General features: G+C 36.2%; 4 protein-coding genes across 4 annotated transcripts; 3 read left to right on the top strand and 1 right to left on the bottom strand.

Annotated features, from left to right (window-relative positions):
* Positions 1-73: 73 nt before the first annotated feature.
* On the top strand, positions 74-1883 carry LOC103946694 (probable carboxylesterase 17). Its single transcript, XM_009357456.3, has one exon. It carries the CDS (start codon positions 858-860, stop codon positions 1788-1790), a length of 933 nt encoding a protein of 310 aa, XP_009355731.2. The 5' UTR covers positions 74-857; the 3' UTR covers positions 1791-1883.
* A 76-nt stretch (positions 1884-1959) lies between these two features.
* Positions 1960-3424, bottom strand: LOC103946693 (protein BUNDLE SHEATH DEFECTIVE 2, chloroplastic). Its single transcript, XM_009357455.3, has 5 exons — positions 3248-3424; positions 2922-3010; positions 2513-2576; positions 2337-2433; positions 1960-2199 (listed from the first exon to the last, which is right to left on the bottom strand). The coding sequence occupies exons 1-5, from the start codon at positions 3303-3305 to the stop codon at positions 2112-2114; spliced, it is 396 nt and encodes a 131-aa protein (XP_009355730.1). The 5' UTR covers positions 3306-3424; the 3' UTR covers positions 1960-2111.
* Positions 3425-4850: 1426 nt separating this feature from the next.
* On the top strand, positions 4851-10249 carry LOC103946692 (DEAD-box ATP-dependent RNA helicase 15). The gene is given in 13 exon segments (XM_009357451.3): positions 4851-5011; positions 5119-5234; positions 5455-5555; positions 5946-6118; positions 6217-6448; positions 6549-6667; positions 7356-7412; positions 7533-7717; positions 8314-8327; positions 8330-8457; positions 9006-9089; positions 9175-9238; positions 9844-10249. Coding segments are annotated over 12 exon segments (1278 nt in total). The 5' UTR covers positions 4851-5011; positions 5119-5124; the 3' UTR covers positions 9855-10249.
* Positions 10250-11369: 1120 nt separating this feature from the next.
* On the top strand, positions 11370-18655 carry LOC103946806 (probable polygalacturonase At3g15720). The gene is given in 19 exon segments (XM_048578122.1): positions 11370-11378; positions 11594-11731; positions 11980-12012; positions 12688-12858; positions 12943-13002; positions 13326-13533; positions 13615-13696; positions 13958-14066; positions 14226-14342; positions 14472-14712; positions 16585-16682; positions 16740-16865; positions 17015-17164; positions 17268-17385; positions 17388-17474; positions 17785-17866; positions 18029-18137; positions 18334-18384; positions 18515-18655. Coding segments are annotated over 19 exon segments (2130 nt in total).
* The last annotated feature ends 2553 nt before the right edge of the window (positions 18656-21208 follow it).

Below are 21208 nucleotides of genomic sequence, written 5' to 3'. Positions count from 1 at the left end.
CAAATCAATAATGCATTGCCATATTGTAAAGTTATTGTTCTAAAAATCCTCGCCAAGCGTCGCCTAGTCCCTGTCTAGGCGCTGGGCGGTTAGCCACCGCCTCGATTAATGCCTAGGCGTTTGAAAATTAAGAAAGGGCGTCTAGATCTACTAAGGTGCCTGCCTAGACCGTCTAGGCGCCCGTCTAGCCTGACCAGACCCGTTTAGACATCAGCTTAAGTTGTGACTCACTTAGACAAAAAATAAATAACTTGTATTTTGCATTTTATTTTTTTAATAAATTGTAATAGACTTGTTGAATACTTAAGGAACACACATTATATATTTGTTTTCCATGTTTTTATTATGTTTCAATAGCTCATAATATATGTCATTTCATTTTGTAGTTTATGATGAAATCATATATATTTTAAGTATAAACAAACATTTATTTACATGAAATATAATAGATTTAATTTTCCGCATATACCTCGTTTAGCCGCCTAGGCACTAGATCCCAGCCCGCTGGCCGACTAGCGTTGACGTCTTTTAGAACTTGTGTAAAGTTGCATGATATTGCATTATTGGTTGGAATTACCGTCAAGTTTGGAGATATGGTCAAAGTCCGGTCTTGATGTTAGCTAAATCTTTTTGCCCTACACATACATAACGCACCTCTTTGACTTCTAAACTTTTCGGTTCCTCCCACATTTTACCTACCCTTTTTCTAATACCGACTTCTTTTGGTATTGGCCAACACACTTTACATGAAGAACCTAACATCATATCTTTACTAGCACCAACCCTTTATAAACTCTCACAAACTGGGAGACCGTCAGTTGAAGAAACTGGAAGAGCTTCTTTTCGTTTGAAGAATTATGTCCATTGTTGAAGAAGCACCGGACTTTCTTCAAGTTTTTTCCGATGGATCTGTAAAACGCTTTTCACCCGGGGTGGCATCTGCCTCACCAGAATCAACCGACGGATTCAAGTCCAAGGATGTGATTATTGACTCATCGAAACCCATTACGGGAAGGATTTTCCTTCCTGGTAATCCAACATCTTCGAAGAAGCTTCCGGTTGTGGTTAATTTTCACGGTGGTGGCTTCTGCATTGGCTCAACCACATGGCTTGGCTACCATCATTTCTTAGGAGGCTTAGCTGTTGCATCCCAATCCATTGTTGTGTCCGTTGACTATCGTTTAGCTCCAGAGAACCGGCTCCCCGTAGCTTATGAAGACTGCTATTACACGTTCGATTGGCTTAGTTGCCAAGCAAGTTCTGAACCATGGCTAGACAAAGCTGATCTCTCTCGGGTTTTTCTCACCGGGGACAGCGCTGGAGGGAACATAACTCACAATGTTGCTGTGAAAGCCATTTGCAATCGAATCGGTCACGTCAAAATAAGGGGATTATTGTTGGTACATCCTTATTTTGGGAGTGAAAAGAGAACCGAGATAGAGATGGCTGAAGAGGGAGCAAAGGATGTGGCGAGCAATGACATGTTTTGGCGACTAAGCATACCTAAAGGCTCCAACCGAGACTATTTCGGATGTAACTTTGAAAAGACCGGACTGTCTGCAACCGAATGGAGCGATGAGTTCCCTGCTGTAGTTGTTTATGTGGCTGGCTTGGATTTTTTGAAAGAGAGGGGAGTGATGTATGCAGAGTTTCTGCAGAAAAAAGGAGTTAAAGAAGTGAAGCTGGTGGAGGCGGAGAACGAGTCTCATGTGTTTCATGTCTTCCATCCCGATTCAGAGGGGGCCGGTTTGCTTCAGAGAAACATGGGTGAATTCATCAGGAGCCATTAGCGATTTCAGATGGCAGTCACTAGGGCATTCTGATATGAACCATTTGTAAAATAACGGAGACATGAACTCCTTCTATCTGCATTTTAGTAATCATAGTCATATGCATGCAAAAAAAAAAAAAGCTACTCGAAGCTGTTCATTAAGTTGAAATTCTTAATCAAATTCGACCTGAACCAGCAAATTAACCACATTATAATATGAAATCCCATAAATTTCCATCCATATACAGTAAGTCACAAGACTATATCACTATACTTAGCCAACGTACACAAGTATACAAGTCCAATGCTAGGAAGGTTGTGCAGCTAATGGCATTTTACATCATTCGGGCGTACTATCGGAAGTGCTCATGAAACCTCCGAGAAACCCAGCTCCGTTGCAATTTCCGCACAACATCTCCTTCCTACCACTATAAGGAAACAAGAACAGTGAGAATGAATAGCAAAACGGTTTGTTTCAGTGAGTCTCTACACCCTATACTCTCCAGGAAAACTAGCACATTGTTTTGCCCGAAAATCGTAGTTTGAATGACAGAAAAGGCGTTACCCGCAGAGCCAGCACGAGTCACCGGCTTTAAACCGTCCACCGAAGAGATCAACAGAGTTCACTCCACTACCTTTGCATTGCGAGCACAGAACTGCACCTGCCCAATTCACAGTACAAGAATATAATTTTCCCCAAAAGGAAAATTGAACATATATATGCTTTTAGAGTTAGCTTACCATTTGCATCACAATCAGGGCAAATCATGCTGTTCGGTTTTACGCTTTCATTGCTTTTCTCAGCCTATTGGGATGAAAAAAAAAAACACCAAAATTTCAGCATGCAACGTATACAGGCATCAAAATTATGTCAATAAAGAAATTGCTGAAACACGAGCGTCTAATCAAAATTATCTTTTAAGCGTCTAATGCAAGACTTTCATTTCCAATCTAACATAATAAGTGTTCAACCTGTCATTATGGATGTGGGGCGCGTATTGCCTCTAACCTTAACACGTGATTAACATGCTCTAATGGTAATACCAAAGTATGATGTGATCATCCAACTCATAGACAATAAACTCGAATACTAGATACTTTGAAAATTAGAAAGTAATTCAATGTTAGATCGGGACAAAAAGTAAAGAACCTTAGCTTTGAGATTGGTAAATCTAGCGGCAGGAGAATTTTGGAGCAGCTTATCTATTCGAACCAGCTTTTGAGTAGCGTTATGGTTGCCTATCCATCATTGTGCATACATTGATTTAAGTCAGTGATCAAATAACAACCAAGTTTATGAGAAAGAACATTAACTAGCGGAAATTCTAAAATGAACCGGCTCATAGCATGGAACAGGTGAATGAACGACTCAATATACCGCTAAAAATCCAATGGCTAAGGATCCAACCCGCGCATACTATGCTCCGGTCCAAACTAAAAAAAGCGGATAACAGGAGGAGAGAAGCGGAGAAAGACCTGGTCGTGGGGTGATTTTCGAGGAACTTGAAGGTGCCAAGTACAAAGCATAAGCCATTGGAGAATGAGGAGGGAGCTAGCAAGTTATGATGAAAACTAGTTTGAATGGAGATTGAGTAGGTAGAAAACAAAGAAGAGAGAAGTAGCAGGCTTATCTGCTCGTTTCCACGCAAATGACAGGGCAGCGCAGCTGCTGCCTTTAGCTCCTTTTCTGTCCCTCAAAATTACCATTTTGCCCGTAAACTTAAAATGTGCACAACTTCTTTGTTAAAACACCGGTTTTCGCAGGCATTCACGACGATGAGTACCGTCCAAATGAAATCGAATATTGATTACTACGTGTCTTGAGCTCAAAGGTCCGACAAAAGATGAAATTTATGCTTCTAGAGGCATTTTGGTCATTTCACATTAAGAGAAGCTATTTTACAAAGAAAATTAAGGAAGAGTTGTAATACTTGAGAAACTGGATGTCATAAATAGATGCATTTTTGGAGGTTGGTTACAAGTCAAGCCCAATAGAGGTGAGAAAGTGGGTGGTACAGGGTTAGGATCAACTCCTTATACAGTGACATGGTTGGCCTTTATCCAAACTTCGAAGTCGTCTACTTGTTTGGATCGAGAAAATCATAAGTTACTAAAAAGAAAAATAATTAAATATTAGAACAATTTCTTTCGAATCAATTTATAACTTGAATTTTCCAAGTTTGTATTACGAATCGTAACACGAGCCTTGCATATTTTTAAATTTTTTTTTTGCGCGCATTGAATTAGAAATCATTTTGTTTTTTTTTTTATTAAGAAAGTAGTATCCGTTTCATGTCAATGTTGTACAATTTTTTTTTTCTTTTTGGTTTTTTAACAAATACTTTTTTTCCCGTATGATTAGGACCAAAAATCAATTACAGTCACTCAACTTTTTTTTTTTTTTTGAGTTAAATGATAGATTTTATTAGATTAGATATTAGATTAGTTATCGATGATGTTTGAATTCACACTGTCATGCAACGACTTAACACATTTCCATTACTGTAGTAAATAGTCACTTGTTACCATGAAAATAAAGAAAGAAAAAATAATGTTTTAAAAAAGAAAAAATAGTAAATTGTATCAATGGTCTTTCATCTAAAAATCTATTACCATTAGTCCCTAACTCATCAAAATGTGCAGTTATGATCAGTTTCATCAACTTCGTCAAACTTTTGTTAACATGAGTTATGTTGGAAGGACTATTGCTACAATTGGGATCGCTCAACTCATCAAAACGTGTAGCTATGGTTATTTTCGTCAACTTCGTCAGAATTTTGTCAAAACAAGTTATGTTGGAAGGACTATTGCTACACTTGAATTAAAGTTGAGGGACCATTACTCGAATTAGGATAAAGTTGAGGGACCAATGATAATGAATTTTTAGTTGAGGGACCATATACATTTTAACGAGTTGAGGAACAATGGTAATGAATTTTTAGTTGAAAGACAATTGCTACAATTTACGCAAAAAAAAAATCCTGAAAAATCATTTTGCAATTGCGGACAACTCCAAGGACAATTCTGGGATGCGGCTACTTATATATATGTGGCTCCCAATTACTGTAACCCTATCACTCACACTTTCTCTTGCTCTCCTTTTTCGTCGAGGTCTCGTCCCTCTCTCTCTCCGCTCTCTCTGTAACAACAAAAATTTTCAAATTCGCGTTTTCATCTAACTTTTTCAATTGCAGAATCCCCAAAACTCAATACTTTCACTCTTAATTCTTCCTAACTCAGGTATAATTCTCTATCTCCAAAACCCTAATTTCTCCGATTCAAAGTTCAAAACCCTAATTTGCGTCTCGAGCTTCGAAAAACCCTAATTGGAAGTCTCCATTTCTCAGCAGAACATGGGCGAAACAAGGGATGACGTCTACGACGAGGAGCTCGTCGATTACGAAGAAGAGGAGGAGAAGGCCCCTGACTCTGCAGCTAAAGTCAACGGCGAAGCCCCCAAAAAGTGAGTTTTTGTTATACGGATTTGCTTACTTATTTTTTTTTTAGTCCGTTGTTTGGTCGATCGGAATTAAAAATTCAACCTTTTCGTTATTCTAATTGCTTATTATCCGTTGCTTGCATATGATTGTTGTAATTCAAAATCCGATCGTAATGCAGAAGTATTCTGATTGCAGTTGAATATTATTTAGGTCTAAGTTATGTTCGTAATTGCTTTTTTGCAGGGGATATGTTGGAATTCACAGTTCAGGGTTCAGAGATTTCCTTTTGAAGCCTGAGCTTCTTCGGTCTATTGTCGACTCTGGATTTGAGCATCCTTCTGAAGGTAAACTCTTGAACTTAGACTTTTCGATTGCTATTTTGTAGCCGAAGTCAAACCATGTTATCTTGATTTTTTTTTCCTGTTTCATGGGTGAAGTTTATGATTATGTTTTTGGTCATTTAAGTATATTTGAATCCCCATTATGTTATTTTTATCAATCTATTTCTTTTTCGGTTAAATATTTAACTTCTCGGGCCTCTTCTCATTTGTTTTCTTTTATGTGCTTAGTTCTAATTCAGTTTACTTCATGTTTTTCAGGTAATTTGTCCTACTATCATAATCTTGAATTCAGAGAACTATTAGAGTTTCGGTAAAGACTTTCATAAACAGATTGGAGACGTTATGTTTTACTTACCAATGGTTCCTTCGATGCGGTTTTCTTTGGTTCATCAGTGCAACATGAATGTATCCCTCAAGCTATCCTCGGAATGGATGTTATTTGTCAAGCTAAATCTGGGATGGGAAAAACTGCTGTTTTTGTTTTATCATCTTTACAGCAGATTGACCCTGTCGCAGGCCAAGTCTCTGCCCTTGTCCTTTGCCATACTAGAGAATTAGCATACCAGGTACATTTGGGATCTGATTATAATAGTAATGTGCTACTGAATTTTTTCCATCTGTTCCTGTTTATTCAATACTAATTTGCGATTGAACTCTTGTGTAGATTTGTCATGAATTTGAGAGGTTCAGTACATACTTGCCTGATCTCAAGGTTGCTGTCTTCTATGGTGGTGTTAATATCAAACTTCACAAAGATTTACTGAAAAATGAATGCCCGCACATTGTTGTTGGAACTCCTGGAAGAATACTAGCACTGGCAAGAGATAAAGACCTCTCCTTGAAGAATGTGAGGCATTTTATCCTTGATGAATGCGACAAGATGCTTGAATCACTTGGTATGGATTTTACCTATTTTGAATTTTGGTTGTGCTCTGATTTTTATGTATGTCTCAGTTAGTGTCCCCACATCTTAATATTTGCTTCTACTCAATGCAGACATGAGGAGAGATGTGCAGGAGATCTTCAAGATGACGCCTCACGATAAGCAAGTGATGATGTTTTCCGCAACACTCAGCAAAGACATTCGCCCGGTTTGCAAGAAATTTATGCAAGATGTAATGTCCCATGGCCGAATCTACTTCAATTTTGAAGTCTCTTTTTTCATAATCCCACATTCTCCGAGAGATTTTGTAATTAAGTCGAATCTGGTGGTTACATAACGTGCTTACCGTTGGCATCGTGTTTATTTGGATACCACCATAGTCAGCCGTTTATTTGGAATTTGCGGCTTGACAAGGGTGTTCATCTGGAGTAAAAAGCGAGAGTAAGACACAAAGGAGGCCATCTACTAGGAGTTCTCTCAGTTGTGGGATAAGTGCTTTGCAATCTGCATTAGTATTTCCTTAGGTTTATCTTCCTCGTTGGGTTTGGCTTTTTTGTTTTTAGTAAGTCATCTTGTGGGTTTAAATTTGTAGTCCAGTGTATTGGCATTATTTTCCAGTCAAGGGTGAGAGCGGTTGGGTGGGTGGGTGGGTGGGTTGGCGGTGTTGGGGAGCGGGGGTACTCATGTTGGTGTCCCCACTGGGATCAGCCTTGGTCAGCAGTCAAATTTCTTAATAGATTGTATTGAGCGTCAATGGTGGTGGCTTAAAGTGATTTAGAAAAAGTTAACTTCAAGGAGACAAAACAGATGGAGCGGAATCTTGATTCAGGAGATGTGCATCCGTCATTCATTTCGTTCTGGATTCTATTAGCTTGAGGAAGGCCCCTAATATGATTTACTGTGACATTTGTTCCTTTCAGCCTATGGAAATATATGTTGATGATGAAGCCAAGTTGACCTTGCATGGTCTAGTGCAGGTATTTAGTTTGCAAGTGGTCTTTTAGTTTATTACACTTATTTATTCATATAATTATTACCTTTCACTGTTCCTTCATAAAAATAAACAAGAGTCTTACCTCAATAATCTAAAATTTCAGCACTACATCAAGTTAACCGAGGCAGAGAAGAACCGCAAGTTGAATGACCTCCTTGATGCATTGGACTTCAATCAAGTTGTTATATTCGTCAAAAGCGTTAGCAGAGCTGCTGAGCTGAACAAACTGCTTTCAGAGTGTAACTTTCCCTCTATATGCATCCATTCTGGAATGAGCCAAGAAGAAAGGTTTGTTACTAATTCCTATATATTATTATTCCATATTGTATTCCTTGGCGAGTTTTTACTTCTTGTTACTCTGACACCTTTTTGTCACAAATTTATTTTTTTTTTATTGGATTTGGGATATTTCATTACCCCAACTTTTGCTTTGGTTGATCTTAGTAGTTTATGTCATTTTCCATCTTTAAATCAAAGTTTTCTCAACAGTTTTATAAAATTTGATTCAAACTATTAGCTAACCAGCTTTGTTTCGGTGTTTATTATACTGTGTATTTATTTATAAAGTTAATGATTCAGTGTCTTATATTTTTTTTTCTTCTCTCTATATAGTTGTCTGGTGTTATATAAATGTTATTTTTCTCAAGTTGCATGCCTGGTGACTCTTGTGCTTTAGAGTTTTTTCATACTTTTAAATTGATGTTATAGGCGATGAGTACTCTCTCCGGTTATCTTCTGGTGTTTGTGTCCCACTGCCCCTATTTCTCTCCTCTGATTGCCCTTGTGTCGTTTAAAATGTTTTGTTGAACTTGTCGTCATTTTTTGGCCTAGTTATTTCATTTGGGAGGGTGACCGTTTAATTTTAAATTGTATCTCTTTTGTAGGTTGAAGCGGTACAAGGATTCAAGGAGGGTCAGAACAGGATTCTCGTGGCAACTGATTTAGTCGGTAGAGGAATCGACATTGAGCGTGTTAACATTGTTATCAACTACGACATGCCAGATTCTGCTGACACTTATTTACACAGGGTAAGTTGATATTATGGTTTGATTCTTGAAATAAGTCTTGTCTAACTGAATTTTAGCTTATGTTTTGTCTTTTGATTAGCGTCTGTTTATCTTTTCTTTTTGGGTATTGTGGTGCATAATTATATGCCTTTGGTTCCTTTCCATAAAAGGAAAACTAAGAAAGAATTCTAGTTTTTCTTTTGGGGTTACTTGTAGCTGGAAGAGAGGCCTGATATTGAAAATGTATTTTGATGATCATAATGCATGAGCATTTATGCGGTGTGGTTTACTGTTTATATAAATATAGATTAAAATGCAATTCTATTATGTCTTTTGTCTCTTATGTGAATGGCTGGCAACTAATTTATATTCATATGTAATAGATCTGCTACGTTAAGAGTGTATTATAGTTTTTGGGTTCAGAATAAGATCATTTACATTGTGCCTGGTACAAAGATGGATGGTAGTAGGTAGTAGTATTCTGATGATTAACATGACGATGAACAGCTAACACATTCACGAATATATCTTGGATCTAACTTCTTGCTTTCACATAAAAATTCTGACAGGTTGGCAGAGCTGGTAGGTTTGGCACCAAAGGTCTTGCTATTACGTTTGTTTCATCCGCAGCAGACTCTGATGTTCTAAATGATGTATGAAATTAGTTATCCACGTGTGTTCTCTTCTGTTTATTGTAATTTTTCCGTTGTTTTAAACTTATTGGGTATGCAAATGCAGGTTCAGGAGAGGTTTGAGGTTGACATAAAGGAGCTTCCTGAACAGATCGATACTGCCACATACAGTATGTTTTCTTTGCTGGATATTTTTTTTCTGGTGTTTTGCTTTATAGTCAACTTTTGTTTTTGGTCTAAAGGTCAGAAAATAACTGATTGGAATTAGGAAACAGAAGCACCTGTATCACATTTAACAATCTTCTCAGATTTGTTTTTATTTTGACCGTACAACACCGATAATTTGCCTTTCTTCAGTAAAAATTATTTTTAACAGTTAACATCCCCAGTTTTTTATTCTTGAACAGAAAAATGAGATAATAAAAAACAAAAGACCTATCTTTTGGGGTTTCCCTAAATAACTAACCTCGCCAAGTTTATGTTTTATGAATTTTTTTTATTCTGTTTTATTTAGGAAAAGAATTAGGGTTTATTTTTCTAATGAAAACAGTTAGCAACTTAACCACATGGCAGTAAATGGTTGATATTTTCCTTCTCTTTCCATTAATGTCCTGCTATTTCTTCATCGTTTAGTTTACCAGTTTTGATATGTCAATCGTTACTGCAAGTCGGACCATAATTCTAATTTACTACTCGCGTCTAGCCCTTCCTGTGCTTCTGACAGGTGATTAGCTGAATTTACGCGTTCCTAATGCACTATCTTCTTTGTATGCAGTGCCATCTTAATTGAAGTTTACATCTCAGTATGAAGGCATCATTTGCACTGGTGGTGGAGGGTGTTGCAAACCGTTCTGTTATTTTATCAGACTGATTTTGAACGATTTGTTTTATGCGGTAGAAGCTCGACGCTGATGTATAAGTGTTTTTAAATATGGGTGTGTAGAAATTTGCGGTCCTCCACAACCTGTTACCCTGTAGGGCTTGGTTTGAGATGTTAGCAGAGTTGGAAATTTTAGAATTCATTTGCAGTATTATGTATGAAGTACCAGCCATCTCGCAGGGTCGGTCAAAACAGAAAGGATGAGACACTAGGAGGAGGGAGAACAAAGAAAATGTTATTTGCTTTAATATTATTTCGTGTCGGTATTGAGATTTTACTATGAAGATTTTGTTCGACGTTATTTCTGTTTATTTTTATATCGGTATCTGATAATGCAAGATTTCTGAATTCCGAATGCATTTCTATTGGGGAAATGATGATGTCGAAAAACCTGTTTGTAACAGTTCTGTTCGAGAAAGGATGAAAAGCATTTTTTACGTTCTTGTTTAATCATATTTGTTGTTTTTGTTTAATTTATATAATTCAACGGTCAAATAAAAGAATGATCGTGTGACAAGCTTAAAATGACCGAAGTGTCCCCGTTACTATTTTGGTAAATTACGAAGTCCAACACACTAGGAACTGGTTCTAGTCACCCGTTGTCATAATCACACTCTCACCCATTTGCAATATTTGGGACATCTCCGATGTACCCGAAAGTTTTTTCAGACTCAAATCGGAAACTTAAAACCTATAAATGATGGCTTTTAAGTCGAACCATAACTTATGTTTGGGGAATTGATTGACAAGCTACTCTCTTCTTCAATGCACCAGCACTAAGATGCATTGACGAATACGATGTAACTCACAGGACGCGAGGAGTTTTTTGGTAGTACAGTTTCACATTGTTATATAGTGTTTTTAAGTCACTTATGCTAAATACACAATATCTGTTTATCAATAAATTATAACTGCTATCCGCCTATATTTAATACGTGAATTAATAAGAATACATGAAGGTGTAACTGTTGCAATCAAAAATGTTTTTCACAAGTCATAGTGTTCCCCGAATTGAGATCTCAATTTTGAGTCTGTATAGAGCACTTTCTCATAAATTATAAACCATCGAACTGAGTCAAACACCATGAGCCATGGCAATAAACACTTTCCTCATCTGCAGATATGTGTTTTGGAATAACAGGAAAGAGAGTTAATAGGATGCAGTTCTTTGCTCCAATACTGTTCCTATTTATAGAAGTCGGGCCAAGTTGATGTAAACCATGCCTAATACCCATTTCTTCAGTGGATATTATATTCAAAATGGTATCCATATACAAGAATTTCTACATCCTTTTTCATCTTGCAATCCTATTATCTGTAAGGTAGTTTTTACTAGCTAGTACTACGACTATATTTGGGAATATGTATTTATATACATACATACATATACATGCATAGAATAGAGAATTTTTTATCTGTCTATGGCACACGTAATACGTGGTATAAGATTTCACATGTCTGATGTCTTACTTCTAGCGTATATTAATGGAAAACAAATACATATGTTATAATTTGAGTGAAATAATAACGTCACATAACTGTATTTGGAGTACTCCTAAAATTTGCTCACACGAAGTGTTAATAAATCAGGCATATATTATCATTCTCTAAGTTAGTATAACTACTACATATATATTTCATGCAGGAACTACTGCGCACCAGTTTGATGCTTTATATTGCTTTAACGAGTTTTGTGCTTGGCGCTGTGGATGAAACCCGAAGTAATATTTTTAACGTGCTTGACTATGGCGCCTTTGCAGATGGCCAGCACGATGATTCCGAAGTAATAAATATCTTCATGCCTTCAACTTTGTGTCTGCAGTTTTTTTACTGTAATTAGTTAATTACGTTTTAATTCTTAAATCCTCAAAGTTGCCTTCTAAGATATATATATATATATATCTTGTGCAATGAAAGGCCTTTTTAAAAGCATGGAAGGAGTTGTGTGAAGCTGAAGGAAGTTATTATGGTCTGCCAATGCTTGAAATACCTTGCGGAAAGACATTTAAACTGAAACCCGTGCATTTCCAGGGCCCCTGCAAGTCGAGATCTGTTCAAATTAAGGTACTAATTAATTTGTTCATTGGAGCATTTTGAAAATGTCAAAGTAGTATTCAGATAGCAGAAAACGTTTTTGGTAGTTAGTTATGGTTGAAATAAATAAAAAATGCTTTTTTGGGAGCTTCTAACCAGTATAAGTTGTTTCATATGTGTTCCATCGATGGACTCAAATTCGAATCCTTCTTCTTGTAGTGTAGAATATCACCGGCATTAAAAAAAGTAACTGAAAAGTTGGATTATATTTTTGTAAGAATAATTAATAATGGAAAATCATGAGAGTTTTTAACTAAGGCTCTAATACCGCATGTAAGAATAATCTGTTCTTCAAAATTCGAAGAAGATAAGTCATAGCTTGACTTCAAGAGTAAGCTTCTCCTCTCTTGCACAACAATATGCTCGACTTACAATAGGTCTAAGTCCATTAATGAGCTGCCTATTCTGTGAGAGCGCTGATTACTATTTATATTGAAATAATCCTATTAAAATCGTGTAGGATCCGAAACTGACACATAATTCTAATCGAACTATGAGTGCTAAGTATCAAGATTCATTTAAAGCATTATAACCGGTTCTAACTCCCACTGTCATGCTCACATTCTAACAACTTTTGGATCGATTATTTACAGTTTTGTTCAGTATTCAAATTGATCAATTGAAACTTAATTTTGCTGGATGCAGTTTTTTGGAACTATCATTGCTCCTGCGTATATAAGTGGATGGACTGGTTGTGTTGGAAATAGCTGGCTACTATTTTCAAACGTGGACAACCTCATGATCAATGGATCGGGAAAGATTGATGGCCAGGGTGAAAATTGGTGGAATAAACCAAAGGAACACCACAAACACAAAGTACACATTTCTCATTCTATGTGCATATTAACCTTACCCATATTACATCATGACATAGGTAACCAAACTTTAATTTATGTCCAGGAAATAATCAGATACCAGTCTCTCGATTTTCAGGGTAAAGGAAACTGCTATAGTCCTACAGTAAGACCACTCTTCTTAATATTGTCGAAACATATTAGGAAAGTGATTTTTAAACACTCATTTTCACACTCCGCACTTTTGTTATATTTAACATTTGCATTGAATAAATTAAAAGAGAATCAAGGAACATGATTAAAAAAAAAAGATATGTATAGAACGATAATAAAAATCATTTCTCACTTTTAATTTATAATAGAAATTTAGGTAAGAAGTGGCTAATTGGTTATAAGAGAAATCCTAAAAGAAATTTAGCCCCTTCTTTTAAACTAAAAACAATCCTAATAAAAGAAGTGTCTAATTAGTTACGTGTGATTGTATTGCAGGCTTTACGGCTCAGTAACTGCTCTAATCTTCATCTTAGGGGACTTACTCATGTTAATAGCCCAAGAAGCCATATTTATATCAGTAACAGTGAAAATGTAACTCTCACTCATCTCAATATAACTGCACCTGAATCAAGCCCTAACACTGATGGAATTGATCTCTCAAGCTCAAAAAATGTGAGCATCCATGAAAGTACCATTGCAACTGGTAATCCCAATATCTGTTACTTAATTAGGTGGTTCTGTTCGTATTAATAAAAATAATGATTTTACTTTTTATTGATTTTAGGGGATGACTGCATTGCTATCAAGGGAAATTGTTCCAAGATCAATATTACAGGGATTATGTGTGGCCCAGGGCATGGTATAAGGTTTGTCAATGACCTAATTTCTCTTTTGTTGATATAGAATCTACATAAAAGAGAAACTTACATGAAATAGATACAATGTGTGCATCTCACAAGAAAATAAAAAAAGGGGCCTTGGAGCAAGTGTTTTCACATGAGTTTCTTTAGATTACCAAATTCAAATTCGATTTTGCTTTCTCTATCCACAAGACAAGAGATGGAGCAAAAACATATATATGAAAGAATATATTATAAAATGAATTAGAACTTTGTTTGATCTTGTAGCGTGGGAAGCCTTGGAGCACAAGGAGCGTTTGAAACAGTTGAAGAAGTGTTCGTGGGAAATTGTACCCTCACAGAGTCCATGTATGGAGCAAGGATCAAGACCTGGCAGGTAGCGTTTAGGGACAACAATATTTTGGGCCAAACTTTATAATTAACGAGTAGTGTTCGTTGGCTACAATGAATGTGGACCACACATTTAGACAGGAACCATCAGTTACTTGATCAATAACTTTAATTTAAGAATCTCATAAACATTGTTGTTTATCAGGGAGGTTCAGGGTACGCCAGGAACATCCATTTCCAAAACATCCATCTTAGGGAAGCCAAAAATCCGATCATCATCGACCAATTTTACTGCAATGGTCGACACGATTGCAAAAATTCGGTAAAGATATACATGAGTTTTGATAACATATTGACTGTTATTAAAAAAATAAAAATAAAAGTTTTAGTTAATTACACATGCAAAATTTCTAATTATTTTGTGCAATTAATTAATTAATTAATGTTGCAGACGGAGGCAGTGTCAGTGAGCAATGTTACATATTTTGGTGTGAGGGGAACTAGTGCTAGGAAGGATGCAATCACATTGAAGTGTGCAAGTACAAATTGCACCAACATTTCAATGAACAAGATTAACATTTCATCATGGGACTATGGAAGTGAGGTTTCTGCTTATTGTCTGAATGCAAAAGGAACATCAAGCTGCTCCACACCTACTGTGCCTTGCCTGAACGGTGTTTGCGAGGGTGGAGGTGACTGTGGAAGTGAAGATTTTGTCTTTTATTAAAAATTCTAATGAAGGTGATAGTTATAGATCAATTAGGAGTGATGAATTACAGGACTCCACCAATTCTGGTGTGTAGATTTTTGAAAGATAATTTTAGTAACGATCGAGTGGTAAAGAATAATGGAATTAGAGAACACATTTCATATTGGTTGCAAGTGCCCCTTGGTCTTCTATGTACCTGAATTTGATTTCTCTCTTTGTCCCTTTGCTCCAATATTTTCCTCTCCACAATCCATTTTTTATTGATGAACGTTTATTCTAAAAAACTGAAATTGTTATTGACAGAATAATTCATGTGCATGCTATATGGATGAGATGTATATATATTGTTCTTCGCATAGCAAATTTAACTTTGGAAATAAAAATAACATATTGTATCAAAAAAAAAAAAAAAAAGAGACACTTAGGAAATAACAAAACATTTGAGAGATGCTCTCGCCATGTAACATATCAATCAACTACATGACAAGAGAAATTATTAAGAAAAAAAAAACCCCAATAATTATGTAATATATGAGGTGGTAAAAGAATTTCAGTTTTAAGAAATCCAACTCCCACCAACTATGCATGCGGAACTCCAATAACGACACTGTAAAAAAACATCATTTCCAGACAAAAGGATTTCGCGTTAAAGGTTTTGTCTGACAGGATTTTGTCGTTAAAGGTTTTGCTCTACAAGATTTCGTCGAGCAAGGTCGTAGCTAGAATGTTTGCCCGACTATGATTGATCATGAAATCAGTTTAGTTAATCTTATAAGTGCACTACGATCGTGATGCTGTGTCTAAATTTCACTATATAAAGTCATTATTAATCTGATCAATTATGATATAAAACATTCTACGTATTAGATTAAGGTATATACGCACAAGTTATAACACATAATTTTAGTTCTTATGGATTAGAAGAATGTTTTAAATTTTTTAGAAATACTGCATGAATCATGGATTCAATTATTTTTTTTAACAAACGATATTATCTACATTAAGGAGGAGGGGTGGGTTTAGCCTCACAATGAGTTAGCAATAATATGGTTCAAATTCACCTTTGGCGAAAATTGAACCTAAGACTTCTTACTTACAAGTGAAAAGGAATACTCCTAGATGAATATTTTAAATTTTGTAATTGTACACTTTCCATTTTTGGTACATATCTTCAGTCGCTATGGATTCGATGAATGTTTTATAAAAATTCAAAAATTTAAAAATATGAAGAAAAAAAGAAGAGGGAAAAAAAATTGTGGCAGTGCACTTTGAAAGAAATAATATTAGGTAGTGACTGCATGCATAGACTTTATTTTATGAATAATGTTAGGGAGATCAAATTTTTTAAATTCAATTTGTAAACCAAATGATGTGGTTGTTGATAATTAGATTATTACTTAAACGTTGATTAACGTGCTTATTTCTTATTGGTGACACATCATCTAGTTTGCATTTTGGTTTAAAATTTGTTCTCTCTAGCATTACCCTAATTTTATCCCAAAATAAAAATAAAAAAACAACCCTGCTAACCGTGGACTGTATTTTACATACATAAAACAATTGCATACCCAAATGTACTGATTAATAGTCATTAATCGTTAATCCTAGTATAGTGACTGCATGCATGCACGGCCAACTCCCACACCATGTATAAGAAGAGGGAGGAGCGTAGGGTGATTATCGGTAAATTAAGTTAAGAAATTGAGTTTTAATTCATCTCGCATATACTTACGTACTGATAATGGTGAGGAACACTGCAATTTCTGGACTCGATTCATTCTTGCTTAGTACTAACGTCACTTCTTTCTCTACTAAAATTAGCTTGTCATTTTATTTTTTTAAATTCTGTGTGCAGGACCTACATCTAGTTTTGGCATTGGATACGGGCAAAATGGTACTTATAATGTGTTTGATTTTGGTGCATCTGGAGATGGCGTCGCAGATGATTCACAAGTAATTAGATAAATCTTTTCCTCACTTTAATTATATGATTTTTTTCCTCACTTGAAGGCATGGCAAAGAGCATGTGGAACTCCAGGATCTTCACAAACCCTAAGCATCCCACAAGGGAAAACCTACTTACTCAACCCTCTCAGATTTTTGGGTCCTTGCAAGTCCAACAATGTTCAAATTCAGGTATATCTGCATATATATGGTTTTCGTTGATTTCTTTTCGTTAATCCTTGTACTTGATTAATCAACTAAGGTTTAGGGTTATGCATGCATTTCCTCTTTTAATTATAATGTGTGAATGATTAATTTAACGTCTTTTTGAATTTAATCAGGTTGACGGGAATATTGTGGGTCCTTCCGATCCTAATGTATGGACAACGGCGTGCGAATCTGGATGCTGGTTATGCTTCGAAGACGTGAAGGGTCTGATCATCAAGGGAAGCGGACATGTAAATGGGAAGGGTGCAATTTGGTGGAACCAAGTAGGTAAATTAACTCACAACTATAATTAAAATACCGTTTTTCATGTTTTATTTATGAAAATTAAAAACTCATCAGGTTTTTTTTGTTAATATGTATGTTCAGGAGGATAAGTTTCATTGCAAAGCACCATCGGTAATATACCTTTTTACTTCTCAGGACAGCCCAAGAAATCATATCATGATCCATCAATGCACTGGTGTACATATATCAAATGTCCACCTAATGCACCTGAAAATAGCCCCAACACTGATGGCATTGACATCAGTTGGTCAAGTCAAATAGATATACGTGACTCTTCCGTTGGAACCGGTAATTCACATTACTTTATATATATTTGAAGCTTAAGTATCTTTGTATTCATAACTATGAGTTCACTAGTATTTCAACTTGAAGTTTTGCCAAGTTTGTGTAATTGTAACATTGCTTAACATTATTGACGTGATGTCGCCTATTAAGTTAAATTTTAACATGGTGATCAATGATTTTATACTTGAAGGCACGTCAACATGGCATATTACGTTGTGGACACCCATGATATTTTTTGTCATTGTTTAGTTGTTTATGTTATTTACTTGCATATATTCTTCGTAACATATGATTAATTGTTTACAATACATAGGTGATGACTGCATTGCAATTAAGGGTGGCTCTTCTTTTGTATACATAACAAATGTGGCATGTGGACCAGGTCACGGTATTAGGTATGTGAAAAAGTTGTCTTTTACATTTTCGTCACAAAATGAAACTTGACGAACAATAAAAGGGTCCCTAAATCCTAAGCCTTAGTTGGTTTCAAACAACCTAATCAAACTATTTTTCTAATTGACTTTTTAACTGTATGCGTGTGTGTTCTGTTTCTAAAGTGTGGGAAGCTTAGGACAAGGTGGAGCTGATGATAGAGTTGAACAAGTGCATGTTCAACATTGTACCTTCACCGATACTCAAAATGGTGCAAGAATCAAGACTTGGAAGGTAAATATCATTTACGTTTTTAGGTGGATAAAATTTGTGCATGTGTTGATACCCTCTAATGTAAATCGGTCTCTTACAATAGTAGACTTTCTCTCTACAATATATCATTTTTCTGGACGAAACAGTTTGTGATGTAACATGTTTTTCAAATAATTATTTTAGATATTTAATAACACTCTTCTTGATTTGTTTGAAGGGAGGATATGGTGCAATTTTAGATGAATTGATACAATTCCAATACGTCATGGTGCAATTTTAGATGAATTGAAACCTCATGGTCTATTTTGAAAATCACCTCAAACTTGAAGGTGTAAAATCTAATTATCCTTATTTTTAAAGGGGCTTAGATTCACTATATAAAGGTTTCTTTGGTTTAGGCTATAAACATGAGTGACGTGACTTACACTGGCTTCCAAGGAACTTCAGCGAGTGAACAAGCTATAACACTGGATTGCGGTAGCGTGGGTTGCACCAACATTGTAATGGATCTTGTCAACCTAACTTCGGCTGTGCCTTGAAAGCCAGTACTCAAAGCTTTATGCAAGAATGCCAGTGGGAAATCAAGCTCTACTACACCTGTCGTTCCTTGCCTATCAGAGTGATCGATCCGTCGATGCATATTGCAATTCAATTTTGTAGTTCATTAGATTTCTTTTTTCTTAAGGTAGAAGTTACATTTTCTTTTTCGAGTTCATTTGGCCGTTGCTGCCAATCAATAAATTGTGCCCCTTTCATTTTCTCTCTCTTTTCTTCATTCCTGCAATATTAAATTTGAAAAGGAACCTTTTGAAAATTGTGATTTTTATTTTTATTTTTATTTTTGGAAGAAAAGTCGATAGATTCATTGCCATAAACATATGAAGTTACAAAACCCAGTTACACCAAGTTTTCCTCATAAAGTAAATCTGATATGAGGTCTGGGGTTTCTCAAACTAGTTACAATTAGAGCCTGAAAGTAAACCAAATCGTGCAAGACGGTGGACGGTGGACGATGCCATTAGCTTGTCGGCAAACATGAGTAGAAGAAACTCCAATGATTGAGGCCAAAAGCTCCTTCGAATCTTCAATAACGAGCCCAATCTCAAACTAGTCATTAGAAGAATCCTAGGGAGCTGCCGCAATATGGAGCGAAACGCTCTCAAGAATAAAATTTTGAATAGGGCAATGCTAAAGAGACTCAAATTGTAGACTAAATTTATAAACTAAATGATGTGTCACCAATAGAAATGAGCATGCTTATCAATGCTTAAGCAATAATCCAATCATCAACTTCCATGTTCTTTAGTTTTCAAAATTGAGTCTGCAAATTGAGTCTCCATAGCATTACCCTTTTGAATAACCCCTTTGCGTCGCCAAAAGCAAAGCCTCACGAGCGGCCACTGCCTCCACATGTAAAGGAGAAGAAATATGGTTTATTTTCCTCCTTGTGGCAGCTACAAAACTTCCCTGATCGTTAAATTAATCATGCCAACTCCCCCCTGCTTAGAAGATTCGTTCCAAGCCCCATCAATGTTGATTTTCAGAAAATTTGTCCGAGGCCAAGACCATTTAACGTTCTGATGGAGGCGTGTACTTGCAGTCACAGTTGGGACAGCAGTTCGAATGAAAGCCTGCCACCAAGAGATGCATCTGGACGCGAGAATATCTGGGGCCTCCATTGCATTTTCCACAACCTATTGTTACGAGCACCCCAGATAGCCCAAAGAATCATCAAACAGATAGCAAAGTTCTCGGGGTTCAGAACCGCCACCCAAGAAGCAATCCAATCCATCGAAGATGAGGAGCGATGAGGACATGGTGGAAAGCCAACTGGAGAAGCCATCCACACGCACCGAGCAAACGCACAGTCACGCATAAGGTGAAGAGTGGATTCACCAAATCCGCCACGCAGGTGATGTGTTTTCTTAAGATTGCTAATTTTGGTGCTTATAATTTGACCTATCTTTGATTCTACTAATACTCTTGATATCGATTTCCTTTTTTTAAAACACACATGTTGACTACCAGAACACTTTGGTACGGATACTGTTTTCCACTACAACAAAAATGTTTCGAGACAACATGTGCCAATTATTTATTGTTTAGGGTTCTCCGCTCCAAGTTCAACTCACTCTTTCCCCTTTGTTTTGTTTCTGAAAATGATTTCAAATTTTTCTCTAAGTTCAACCAAAACTGAAGACTCAAATAGATGTAGCTAGAAATTTAAAGAGAGGATGAAGTTGGAGAAAATTACTTCCAAGAGTGTGTATAAGGAATTAATTAGGCGTGACAAAGAGAATTATGACTTTCTAAAAATAATAAAAAAATTTGCCCAACAAATGTTTTCGTCGAGCATGTCTTTTGTATTTTTTTTCCTTAAATCCTTACTTGACGATTGTTTTGTGGGGCAAAAATTTTTGAAATTTATTTATGGGTAAATTACACTTTCATACCTCAAGTTTGGGGTTCATTTCAATTTCTTACAACATCTTCAAAACATTTCACTTTCATACCTTAAGTACTATTTTATTTCAAAATAATGTCTCCATTACATTTTTCATTCATTAATCTGTTAAGTGCTGAAGTGACTGCCAGATTTATACCACGTGGATGCCAAATGTGTGCCACATGGCAAAAAAAATAATTTTTTAATTTAAAAAAAAAAACCTAAATCTTCTTCCCAAAAAAAAAAAAAAATTGAAAACGCAGAACCCACCCGTCTTCTCCCTCCAGAGCCTCCCAACCACCTCCCTCTCCTCCACTCTCTTCATCTCCCCTCCCATCCAAAAACCCATCTCATCCCACCCCACCCCCACCCCCCCCCCAACCATTTTTCTTTCCTTCTCCTTTTTCTTTCTTTTCCCATTTCAAAGGGACAAACCAAAAATCAAAAGCCTTGTTTTTCACTCTTCCAGTTCCAAATCCCAAGTATTCTTCTAAGTAGAAACCCAAACCCCATCTTAAAGCAATCTCTTTCTGTTTTTCTTCAGACTCAGAATAGATTTTGGTGGCGGTGGCGGTGAAAGAACACCCACCAAATCCAAATGGAATACACCACAAGCTTAAGGCCTCAAGAATTTAGAGAGAAGCCC

Source organism: the organism of the source record quoted next, unplaced genomic scaffold, assembly GCF_019419815.1.
Source record: "Pyrus x bretschneideri cultivar Hongxiangsu unplaced genomic scaffold, Pyrus_bretschneideri_v1 Contig1, whole genome shotgun sequence".
NCBI classification, from domain to species: Eukaryota; Viridiplantae; Streptophyta; class Magnoliopsida; order Rosales; family Rosaceae; genus Pyrus; species Pyrus x bretschneideri.
This window is presented reverse-complemented; position numbering and strand designations above follow the sequence as displayed.

What these genes read in the sequence shown, in the direction of transcription:
- LOC103946694 (XM_009357456.3), top strand. Translation starts at nt 858, where the DNA reads ATGTCCATTGTTGAAGAAGCACCGGACTTTCTTCAAGTTTTTTCCGAT.
- LOC103946693 (XM_009357455.3), bottom strand. Translation starts at nt 3,305, where the DNA reads ATGGCTTATGCTTTGTACTTGGCACCTTCAAGTTCCTCGAAAATCACC. An exon ending in TTACCAATCTCAAAGCTAAG is followed by an intron (nt 2,577 to 2,921) that starts GTTCTTTACTTT and finishes TCATCCCAATAG; the next exon opens with GCTGAGAAAAGCAATGAAAG. An exon ending in CCCTGATTGTGATGCAAATG is followed by an intron (nt 2,434 to 2,512) that starts GTAAGCTAACTC and finishes TGAATTGGGCAG; the next exon opens with GTGCAGTTCTGTGCTCGCAA.